The 13,548-nt window shown below is 31.3% G+C and overlaps 1 protein-coding gene and 1 long non-coding RNA gene across 8 annotated transcripts in view; both read left to right on the top strand.

Moving 5' to 3' along the window:
• Positions 1-13,548, top strand: part of LOC111039207 (four and a half LIM domains protein 2) — a 94,174-nt gene that overhangs the window by 55,660 nt on the left and 24,966 nt on the right. For all 7 annotated transcript variants that reach the window (XM_022322581.1, XM_022322586.1, XM_022322587.1 and 4 more), the window contains one exon: positions 1,979-2,194. In XM_022322581.1, coding sequence (XP_022178273.1) covers positions 1,979-2,194 — 216 coding nt within the window. The remainder of the gene's footprint in view (positions 1-1,978; positions 2,195-13,548) is intronic.
• Positions 6,368-8,336, top strand: LOC111039210. Its single transcript, XR_002605073.1, has 2 exons — positions 6,368-7,630; positions 7,713-8,336. It is a non-coding gene; the product is annotated as an uncharacterized LOC111039210 (long non-coding RNA).

Genomic DNA, 13,548 nt, shown 5'->3' with positions numbered 1-13,548 from the left:
TTCTTAGTACATTTTGAATTTTCTAACTTATACTAAAAGCGTATACAATGGTATAATATATATACATCATAAATGCACTAATAACTAATAAAATTACTTGGACATACAATATGAAAGTTTCACCTTTGAAGTATCTGTTACATTAAACTAATTATTTACTTTGAATGCATTATGATCCTAGAGCACCCGAAAAATAATGCACTTTGCTTTGAAATTTGGGCTTTATTTATAAGTATATAAGTAACCCTAAGTCTATTATAGATAAGGTCGGATATGATATTATGTTTTATTTTTTTTTTTGTAAATTATGATTAGGTATTTTCGTTATGATATGTTATTATTCATTCATAGAATACCAAATTGGTACCACCTACGTTAAAATGATCATTAGATGATATTTTAAACACTGTTTTCGTAATAATTTATGGAGCACAATAAAATAATAACTATGTCAGTGAGCTCACACTGAATCCACCGATATTTAAAAACGAAAATTACACAAACAATACAATTGTATACACATTTTAAGGCTCAAACTCGTATGAAAAATAACCTTCTCAAAAACTTAGATAAATATTCATAAACTGCTGAAAATAAGACCACAGCTATTTTAAATACATTCCGTTATATTTCTTCACATTTTATCAATAATAATCAATAACATAAAATTGTTGAGACATTTACAGTTAGAATTTTGGGAATGATTTTTCGCTCTAGCACCAAATTAATATTATACTTCTTTAATAATATTTGTAATAAGTTATGTACCTAATACATTTGGGTCCTTTTAAATCAAAAATATCTGTTGACTTGTAACAAATATAATTATTCTCTATTATTCTCATAAGAATCTATACTGCGAGATTCATAAGCATTTCCAAGAGACCATCAATTAGTTTTTTAGGAGATTATTATTCGTTTTGTAATATATTATTATGGTGTGCTCATAGTGATTTATTTATCTTATATTTTTAATTGGTAATTTTTTTTTAGTACATAATTTAAACTTTAAAAATATAATTTTAAAGTTTAAACCAATTCTGAAATGTGAGTTAATTTATATTATAATTTGTAAACCATTTTAACTAAAAACGCATGTACAATTCAACTTATATTCATATATAAAAATTGGGTACTATTCACTACTATTAATGTGAGGCTAATTATTTAAAATATAATTATAAAAATTAAAAAAATTCAGTGCGGAAGATATTACAAAATTACTTGGTTTTTAGTATTCAACTTGCGAAAAAAATGATTTTGAATTTAAAATTGCATTCTATTTTCAATTTAAATACTTATTAAGTTCGTAAGAATGATACAATGCCCCTTTGAAGTTGTTCATACAGCAATTTAAAAAAATGTATTTTATATTTGTTTCAAGTTAAAATTGTTCATTACCTTCGCTCAGGTTTGATTTTTTGTATATACTTACAAAAATATATTGAATTAATTATATTGAAATCGATTAAGCAGATCACATATTTTTAGATTTTTATAATTTATTTAAAAACTTTAATGATAGTTTATTGTTATTTACTCCGTTTACAAATCACATTAATAAAAATAAGAAATTTTTTTCGGATAAAATATTTAAAAATATTATTAAGAACATATTGTTATCATGTACAATACAGAAAGTGCCATACTATATATTTTGGACAATATTTCAATAACTACAAATAAAAATAAAAAATAAAAAATATTATAGTTATTTTTTGTTTTTAAAGGAGCATAAAGACTTTTGGGTGGGCTAAGTCTCGTCAAGCCCCCACTGGTATGTGCAGTTAATGCAGCCATATAGTATTTATAATCCAATACCTTCTACAAATAATTATGTAGTTTCAAATTAAATCGATTATATTATCCTGATACCGACTTAATCTAAACGTTGTATCTATTTACATATTGTATATTATTATATAAATAAAATTGTAATTTTTAAGGATACCGAATGATGTTTACACTATTTGCTTAGGAATGTCCGAAATGTAAGAAAAACGTCGAACCAGGTGAAATAGGAGTATTCGCGTCTAAATTTGGCGATACAGTTTTATGGCATCCGACGTGTTTCACTTGTACCGAATGCCAAGAGCTCCTTGTCGACCTAACTTACTGTCTGTACGAAGATCATTTGTATTGTGAACGTCATTATGCACAACAATTCAAACCGAGGTGTTCGGCTTGCGATGAGGTAAGAATTATTATAAGTTTATACCTTCGTATTACATAGTCTAACGACAACAAAATTATATTTATTAATATTTAAGTATTAAATGGTGTTATCACATGAAATATCGAGGTACTTTATGCCCTAAAATATAAAATAAAGGCTATATAAAATTATAAACCATACGATTTATAATTTAAGTAGGTAGGTACTTAATAAATTCTTCGTAACCGTTCAGCTATATCAGCGGTTCCCAAACGTTCTTTGCCTCGGGGCTTGGAGCCTTTTTTTAAAGTAGAAGTTTCTCGTGGAGCCCACAAGAAATATTTAACGTTAATTTTTATTTGCCTGTGTTCTATCTTCTATGAAAAATAATAAACACAAATTGTATACATATGGAAGTCAAAATAAAATGATATTTAGGTATGAATAGGTTTCGTAGTATCTAAAATTCTAAAATTAGATAATTGTATACAATACTCTCATCGGGATTTTACGCGTTTAAGTACTGTACATATCAGTGAATTATATTTAATATTATTCATTTTAAAAACCGAACAATTTTAAACATTTTTGGTGGTGTTACGAACGGAGCCCTTCGTACGCCACTGCGGAGCACCAAGGGCTCCCCGGAGCACAGTTTGGGAACATCTGAACTAATTAGTTTGATCGAAATGAGTTTCTCTTCAGTGAACTCATAGTTGGTGTCGTTATCGTTATCGATAACAGGTACGACAATTGTGTGGATTATATTTTAATTTAATAATAAACAATAGTTACAATGATTCACATTTCACACAACCGGATAGCACTTCAACGCTTGTGCATCGATTGATGGTGTTTATGGTGCATCATCATAATTCATGGTTAACTTATGAACTTCTCGACTCAATTCGAGCTCATAATACTATTATAATATATTTTAAGAATGGTGACATGGCGTTTGTATAATTCAAAATGTCATCACTCAATTTTGTATCAATAATAATAGTAGGTAGGTATGTTTTATATTGTCTATATTTTCACACTAAAATTGTAAAATTGCGTGTGTCTTTTTAGTTCAGATACCCAGTTTGTCCTATATATATATGTACTTATGTGTAAAATATTCAAAATATAAAATATATTATAATTCCTGAATTTAACCAATATTATTAAAATATCAAAAAAAAAAATCATTTTATATCTACCTAGATACTAGTTAATGATTTGTAATTTAATTTTAACTATCGTCAGTCAGAATGACGGTTGTATAGAATAACTACCTAATTATTCTATATAATTTGTAGACATTTACTTTAACTAATGCAGTGTAAATATTCAGGGAGATAAAAGATTGCATGTTATACAAAATATGGTGTAAATATTTATGCAATTATTTGTAAATTCTGAAAATAACTACACAATTAGATAGTTGTAAGTACCTAGGTAATATTATATTATATAGAAAAACTATAATACTTAATAATGTTTTTCATAATATATTAATTATATACTAACTGTACTCACTAAGTTATACTATTCATTGTAAAAATATTTACATTTATATTTTTTTAATAAAATAAAAAGTATATTTTTTCACAAGAGCCTAACTATAATATTTACATCGATTGTAAAATTATAATTTTAAACAAATCTTGATAATAGATAAAATTGTTATGTTATGTTATATGTTGCTATGTTAAACTTAAGTTTCACTTAGACTGAGATCGGGAGCCACACGTTTTCGACTACTGGCTGAATAACAACAGCCTAAGAAATAATTAATGATGATACATTTAGAATGGTTGTTATTAATGGTCTCATTGTTGAACGTTTAAGCTAGTCTCCAGAAATCGTGGTGGATGTAATTTGGCAGTTTTAAAATTTAAAGAATCACTTGTCCAATTGACTGTCACTGGTCTTTGGACTTGGGCCATTGGGTCGGCGGGCCAGTCTAATCAGTACAACCATATTGGTCAATTTGGAACTGTAGCTTCCTCCCTCAAAAAATCATGCCACCGAACAGTACGCTTGTACGTCTCATATTATAACTAACTGTTTTACTAACGATGTTGGTCAAACGGTTATTTAAATGAAAAATAAAAATATGAAAATATGAAAATATAATGTTTCTTTGGCGCCATCTGTCGTTGGTTTTTCGAGTAGTCTGAGTGAACGCACATTACTCGCCAATAGGTCGTGCTCGACGATTCATGGTTTCCAAGCCAAGTCTGCCCACCAAAATGTATGTTATATATTATATAATAGTAGTATCAATAATAGGCTATAGTAAAATTATTAAATTTATTCACAGTAGGTGAGTTTACATAACAATATTGGTATTGTTCCAAAAATGTCATCTATTATATACCTATATTATGTAGCCATACACTAGCAGTATTTTGACCTTAAAACAATATTTTAAAGTAGGTCCTATATTATTATTATTGTAGGTAGGTAGTTCGAAATATACTAGTAGTTGAGATTGTATAACATCGAATGGTGCGCTTCTTCAGTTAGGTAATTCTCAACACTTACCTACCTCAATTAATCAGTATCACAACTAATAATAGAAAAAAACAGTTTTTATTGTTGATCATTGACTACGCAATATAGTAAAGGTGTTGTACAATAATAATTTATTGCTGATAACAATTATGTGATCCTACTGCATTGAGGTGGGTTCGAGTTATCAGTAAATGCAGAAGTGCGCCATCCAGTTTTATAATATAATCTGTGATAGTAATTTCGTCTGTTGGATAACTGTTTAGGTAGGTCTAGATATTGTTTACGGATATTTACAACTATAAGTTGTAACCCACTACAGTCGATGTTTAATTGTAAATAGGTAGGCATGTTGCATGTACCTAATAAAATCATGTCGTTAGTCAGATAAACTCGAACATATCGTTGAAGTGGGTAGGTAGGTACCTGCTGTAATAAGTCTTTTTATATTGGCCAACAATTGGCTTGTGCAGCGACGTAGGTAAATACGGCCTGCAACCACCGTCTCGACACTCGTGGCGCGTTACTTTCGCCCGACACTTTATAAACCCGATTCAAATTATCCGGAACTTGTACGTTTTTTGTCTCATACAGCGTGCGGCGGACGTAAGGTCGCAGTGACAAAAATACATGTAGGAAGCGAGAGGGTTGGGGGGGAGAGAGAGAGAGAGAGAGAGAGAGAGAGAGAGAGAGAGAGAGAGGAGTGGGAGTGAGAGAGAATGTACATCCATTGCGGATAAGCTTTATATCAATTAACCGTTTTGTACGGTACGCTGTTTGTTGACACAGGTAATTGTTGAAATTTTCGAAAGCGTTGAAAAATAATTGATTTCGAACATTATATGTTATTATTATATTATTATTTCGAACTACGATATTGTGCGACATTGTTCTACTCTACAATACAGTTTCAACCAATAATTTGGGATAGATCGTTTTACCGTCAATGACGGCTAGACGTACATGAATATTGTAGTCTAATAATATTTAACACGATGACTGCGCCAGCAATGTATACAGACAGGTGGTACATCGTGGATGTGTATGTGTAAATAGTTCGTTTGAATTTAGTCATAAACAAATTTGTTTTATGAACTCCGGTCATGATCGAGCATTCAAACCACGGTGGTGTGCTCAATTTGCAGATGCCATAAAAGTTACCTAAACGGAGTAATAATGTAATATTTCCTTTTATATTATGTCAAAGCGTCCGGTTAATCATCGCTATGCAAAACATTTTATTTCATAATTACGGCTATAATAATAATTTATTTTTTATTTGACATAATAATTCCGACTTAATTATATAGGTAATAATAATAAATTGACACATCCATGTGGGCAGTCGCCATTGGGTCACTGTTGAAGAATACGCGCTTAGGAAATTAATATTTATGCATCATTCTATATTATATTGCACAACGACATCATCATGATTTTAATTATTTCGGACTTGAAAAAATTATTATTTATTATTTGATTAATTAAAATTGGTTTTTTTTACGTCCTCGGAAGTAAGTATATTCAATTACGATATTCTGATGAATGGATTGATTTTCAGGGTTTTGCAAACTGGTTTATTGTTAAGTTTCTTTTTTTCGTACCCAGGCTTCATTATAATTAATAGTTTATTTTGTAGGTATTCAAACCTATAATAAGCTCATAGTTTTTATAATTTTTTTTGTGTATTATCTTATAATATTAATTACCTATTTGTATGTTTATATTAATTATTAATATATTGTTTGTTATACCAATAGTTGGTACTTACCTAGAATGAATAATGATAATGATAATAATATAATCTCAAGTCCCCAACGTATTAATAATAGAATTTTTAAATACAATTAGTTAAGATTAAGATCACTCATGCTCTGAAATCCAGTGTTTCAAAAGAACAGTTTTATGAACGTTAATTTGTTATTTTAATGTCGTAAAATAAATACTAACTTTAATAATATAATTCAATTATATGTTCATTTCTTCAAAATATTATCTTTTTTCAGTTTTATAATAATTAACTTTCGCTCTGAATTTGCTCATAAGAAACAGCTAGTTACATCGCCAATCATCATTAACATACTAGTTACAGTTTTTTTTTTATAAATTATACTTTGGACCACAACATGTAAACTAATTTGAATTATTAGCATTGCCTTATAATAATATAATTATGTTTAAATTTTTCTTAAAATGTTAAATTTGCCTTTACACACTGGCTACTAATAATATTAAGCGGATGTCAGCTCACCATTTGTTTTCTCTATATCTGACCCACGAGTAAAATTGCAAATTATGTTTAGCAGAACTGGTAATTTTGTATTGTTACTTTTAATATTAAAGTAAATTCACCTATAATCGAACTTTGAGTTAAGAGCATTACCTGTCCATTCTTTACGATATTTTTATTTCTATTGAATTTATAAGCTTTTTTAAATTGTGACATTTTACACGCTCTTATAACATACTTAAAAATTAAAATATCATAAAATATCCAATGTTTGGCACAGGTAATGTTGTTGAATTAAAGTTTGACTATAGGTGAATTCGCTCTAATACTTAAAGTACCTAATAATATAACGTTCGTTATGATGTACTTAAATTTGGTATATCTAACGCTTGGTTCAGAGATAGAAAGAAAACAAATCGTGAGATGACATCATCTTAATTTTTTAGTAGATTTAGGCAATTTTAACATTTTAAGAATAATTTAAACATTATATTATAAACCAATAATTCAGATTATTTTACAGGTGGTACCACGTTAATGCCATTTCATATTGATGGTTGGGTGTCTAATTATTGTGAAACTATGCAATATTATAGAAACTCAAAGACTTCAACTATAGGGTGTTTACACAGATTGGCTATTTCACCGGTTCTTGAGTGCAATTTTAGAGCTATAGTAAACTATTACAAAATCAAAAAAGGATAATACTTTAGAAAAAATAGACATATTATTATTATATTCAGGTAGTATTTATTTTACGATATCGAATAAGAACAAAATATATAAACGTTCACAAACGCGTTCTCTCCAAACACTTGATTTCAGAACATCTACTGACATCATTTTAATAAACGGGTGGAACGTTCTCTCGAACACAACGCATTACACTAACGCAGGCAATACAATTATGTCAATATGCAAAGACGAGTGCTTGATGTACCAACGGAACAAAACGAACTGTCATCGCACGATATGTCTGTTTATTAATTACCGCAATGTGTGTGTGACACACGACGGACGTCGTGCGACCGATCGCCCGCAAGACATACCAACAATATATACGTGCGACCGATTGCCAAGGCATAACACTGTGCGACGTGACATTTGAACGCCGAAATGTACGCGATTAGAGGTAATTGACGTCTCGGCAGTTAATAAATCACATTTTAATCCAACTCGCGGGGCGCCAGATGATCAGACAAGACCACATATATACTATATGTATAATATGCTACCGCTGTGGCCCCAGCGGCGGCGGCGGTGTGCAGGGGTCGGCCTTGGCCAGCAGGCCGAGACACTGTAAATAAAACTTGCACACGGCGTAAACATAATTGTAACGAAATTTTATAGTGTCCAAAGACCAAATTTTCGTCGTACGTAATTATAAACAGACTGACTTTCGGCTCCACAACAAAGCATATATTATATGTGTCTCGATTAATTTCGCATAACATATTCAAAATTATTTTTAAAATTCGGTTTTCTCACAAATTTATACATGTTTATTACTATACGCGCACGATGTTTTACATGCAAATGTACCTACCGATCGTTTGAATAATAAAAATTAAAATCTTGGCTTCACATTATATTATATGATTGTATAATTTACAACAGTAAATCTTAATAATTGCAGAACATGATACGAGGGCCAATAAAATTATTATAATTTATGTTTTTATCGAGCATTATAAATTTTCTCGAATTGTCAGAACAAATTCAAATCTGATTACCATATGAATTATGGGCTTAGCCGCATGAATGGGAGTTCACGATTCGGTAACGCCATCGCCGCTTTGCCGTCCAAAAAATTGTACTCGTAAGTTGATGTGAATTCACGTTTTCGATGAAAGTATAATATAGAATGAGAAGAAACGATAGGTATGTTCCGCGCGTATTTTATACTACAAAAATGTAAACGTTTGTTGTTTTCTTTTACTCATCTCGAGAGAGGTCGCTGATGTAGCATACGCGTGCTATATTCGCATAAAACAATTAATAACGTACGACATCGAGAATTTTGCAGAACCAATTAAGTGGTGATGTTAGTGTAAAGTGACCTACTGCAGGTTCGGCTGAACGCAAATTTGCTATGCTATTGCTTGTAAGACGCAGACAATACACATCTGCCGTGAGCCTGTGGAAAATTGGATGCGAAGAATGAAAAATCCATTACAGCCTATATATGTATTATGTATATATTATAATACTGCAGAAAAGAGAGGCGTTTCCATGCTTTTTCTGTAAAAAAACCGTGATTACTGTGGCTCGCTCGCTTTTACCCGTGTCCAATTTATCCCGACGGCGTACAATATAATGCGCACAAACGCACGCGGGGTCCGTGTGATTTATTTGTTTGCAATTTTTCTGTGTTAAGTATTTTATTCGCGCAACAGCATTAGATATAAATTATAATATCGCACTGAAATAATTGGCCGGAATCGCAGGCCATGTGCTCCAGACTGTTGCCAATCTCTGTTTCTGAATTATTCGCGTCTTATACTACGCCAAGGGGAGATCCGCAAAGTCGAGTGTGTGTAGGTATGTTGCCATCGCATATAATGTATACCGTATTATAATATAAACGCGCAGGAATTTAATGGAACGAAAAATAAACGGATATTTAAAGACTGTGTCCGTTATATGTCTAGATCAATGCCTTTGGCACCCTCGATTGTTGGCCATTAGTGTTCCAAGTGCACGCCTGCGCAATCGTTTGTTGGACTCGTGACGACCGCTCTGATGCAGATATGCTCTAATTAGCGGCGGATTATTGTTTATTATACAGTTGGCGAATAATGACCACGGACGTCTATAGAAATACAAATCGAAATGCTTAAACTCACATTTTTAATTAAATCGGCTGTAGGTACTATAATATGCGTATAGTGGAAGTATGGTGGTAAAAATGTGCCATAGAATCTGAATGCGTCCTGTTCATAAGGTCAAAGACCCTAAAAATCAGATTAGTGTGCGCATTACACAAAATGCGAGCACTTTTTATTTTTGCGGAAACGTTTAAATTTTAAAACGAGATAATTTTTGTTCGGCTTTGGACAGTATGTAACTATAAACGATTAGTACCCAGCTGCAATATTAAATAATATTCAAACCCAATATTATAATATATTGAAAAATGTAGCATCTGTAAGGAAAATTGAGAAATCATATAGATATGTTTTCGGGTATGGTGCAGTGAAAAAATATCTAGCAGCACGCCACATATTATTGTTGGGAATTCATTTTTGTTTTTTTTTTTGTTGATTTGAGTTTCCATGGCAGTGAACTATCTAGCGTTCGTCAAAATCGTTTGGAAAAAAAAATTTGTACCCAGCCCAAAAACATAACTATGTTAAAATAATATTATATTTTTTAGGTTTATCTATATATAGGTTGTGGTAGGTAAACAAAGAAAGTCATGTAGAGATCTGCTCCTAGCATTTTTATGTCTGTCTATTACAACTTTTATAAACATATTATTTCAAGATCGTCCACTCGTACATTAAAATTACATAACCATAGGCCATTCGCGTTCTGGGAGAGGGGTACGCATTTCAGATAAAACCAACAAAATCCATAAAAAATAATCTGTTTTGTATAATCGATCAATGATTACATATCTCTCAAAACACAAGGAAACCGGATTCTGCATTCAATCAACTCTGTCTGGCCGTTGGTATACTTGTACCACTAATACATTGACACGGCATTGACGAATACTTAAACGCTCACAATACCAATACGGTCATACGTCGTCTTAAAATATTCAAATATCGTTTTACAATAATTATGGGCACCTACCTACCATATTATTATATGTTCGTGATGTGATTTTAAATGTTGTCATCGTTCGTTGTGACGCTCTAGCTGCAGAAATTACTAATAAATAATATCTACCTATAACAATATGTAACATATGTTTCATCTGTTATAGAGGACAAATATAGCGTAGTGCCATTTATACGTAACGAGACACACGCATAATATATATTGTATAAGTACCTATACAGATATGCACGTACTCAAATACCGAATAGAATAAAGAGTATTACGTTTGTTTTCACTGTAATGTTTTTTTTTGTTTACCTATGGACGTATGTTCGACTAAAATAAAAAAGCCTGAGTTAATTTTATATGTGTACCTATAATATACCAATGATATAATATTTATAATTTTAATAACTTATAATAAATAATTAAAACGGTTTATAATTTATTCAGAAAGTCCGAAGTTTAACCGTTTGCATTATAACTATTAGTCCTTCACATCATGTGCACTCTGAGATATAATGAGTATAATGCTATTTCTTTCACGGTGTCTACACATCATACAGTGATAAGTCGCACCGTAATAGGCAACGGTATTGTTCGGTTTATTTGACAATTTTATGCAATTTAAACGATCACGCCTTTTTAAAATACATTATATTAAGGTGTAATTTTATGAGGCCAACTTTGAGTTTGGATCGCATACTCAAGGATACAATAATAATATCCGTTCGGACAATAAAACGCGTAATATACAATCTAAAATGAATGTTATACGTATATTGCATACATCACCCATAAAAGTATTGTAACTTAAAAGCATTGTTAATAGGATCGTAAACCTGTCGTTATATTTCCTAAACAATTAAGATATTATAATGAGTTTAATCGAAAGTAATTTTTTTCCATTTTTAGATTTGAAGTGTATAAATATTTTTTTGGTAATCGTATGTATATAGTTTTCTGTACATACATTATAATGAACGCATAGGAAATTCGTTCCACTAAGTTTTAATAAATTTGCTATGGTGAAAAATATTATACATTTCTTTGATTTGACTAAAAAAAAAACAATAAACACCTAACCTTGATATTCAAATATTTTTATATTACTTAAATGTTTAGATTAATATTTCACCTTTCCATCGTTTAATCTGCCACTCGTTGAAATAGTGTAAATTACAAATTGTTCGTTGTACAGGCGTAACACGTAGCCATCATCAGTACTCTTAATAAATTTTAAAAATAGAATATTAAAATAATATGTTTTCTCGATGATCTATTCGCTGAATTATGGTAGGAAAACAGTGAAAAATATCAACCATTTCGTCACCACAAGTGCACACGGCACCACGCTAAATATTCTGCCAAACATTGTCTCTCCGACTCAAAGTAGGGGGAGGAGGATCGGTTATTTTTAGTTTATGTTTCCAGTATCATTTGGTACGACCGCATTAATAAAACTGCGTGCCAAAGAACGGGTCCAAAAATAGACCATAATAAACCGAAAAAAAAATATTTGTATTTAACTATTATACCTAACTAGACACAAAATAACATTATACTATTTATTACAAAAATTGTTTAACGGCGATAATTAGTCACGGTATACACTTAGTAATTTATAGAAACCGAGTCGAGAGCATAATAATAAATAAGAAAACGATTATATTCAAAATCGCTGACAGCAGCGGGTAAAATTATATATCGAAACGTAAGGATAATGTCCGTTAATTGTGCAAAATATTTAATTTCGTTCCGCCGAATCAATCACAACCTATAATGTCACGTACGGCATAGGTAAACATATGAGTATAATAATTATGTGTTACCGCCCGCAAAAAAACTTCTGTAACAAAACGTTATTATTCAAATTATTATTGTTGCAATGTCGCACCGTCTGTCTGTTCCACGAGCACTCGATGGAGAATGAGTTGACATATTATTCAATGTGTGTAAACTGCAAAGGTTTTGTCAAATACTGTCAAAACAACTACCTACCAAACTATAGTATTATATAATAGTTGAACAGCGGTTCGATCGTGAAAACATTTATGAAATTATGTAATGTTTAAGCGCCGCGTAAACAAATCGTTTCGTCGATATACAAGGATGGATTGCTTTTTTAATGTTACGTAAAAAATAGGAACCTTTCGCGGCGGCATCTATGGGTAACATCATGTTACGATTATTCTCGAGGATCCAAATCGCCGTCCGTTATTGTTTACAAAACAAAAAAATTATATCGTTCAGACAATGTTATTTCGTTAGGTTTTCGTGGTGTCGTAAAACTTTCAAACCTGTCAAATTTTTCCGACCCGTTGACCTTTCGTTGTTTCATACAACGAAAAACACAACGTCCGTCGTCTGCGCGATCTGCGGCGGAGAAATGTGTTTACTTGCATCGCATTTGTTATGATTTATATTATTATATACTCAGAACTGCGTTCAAGCAAGTTCAAACTTTGACTAAAAAACCGCAGACTCTGATTATTGGTACCCACTTATATATCATGTAAGCAACATTCCCGCCAGGAGACAAATGCGTATTCGATTAAGTTCGCGTAACTTGTGATCCTAACTCCGACAAACAATAATGGTTTTATTATAAGAATTAGGTACCAGGTACCTATAGTTATGAGCGGACATGAAGTCGTGAGATGGAGAACACGTGACACGTCCCATGAATTAAGCGTATTTTAACACTCCGTAAAGCGCGCGCAATAAAAAGTTCGAAGGTTCTCGAATTCTCAGCTATAAATAAAAAAACACTTTCCGTTTGTGACATATTATTTGATATTTTGTTTTGACAGACATGTGTACCGCCTATATGAGTACATAACCATTTCGATGAGGTGCGGGCCAACGAGATTAAAAGTTGTGGAATCCATGT

Source organism: Myzus persicae, unplaced genomic scaffold (assembly GCF_001856785.1).
Source record: "Myzus persicae strain clone G006 unplaced genomic scaffold, MPER_G0061.0, whole genome shotgun sequence".
NCBI classification, from domain to species: domain Eukaryota; kingdom Metazoa; phylum Arthropoda; class Insecta; order Hemiptera; family Aphididae; genus Myzus; species Myzus persicae.
The sequence above is the reverse complement of the archived record's forward strand: the minus strand, read 5'-3'. Positions and strand labels throughout refer to the sequence as shown.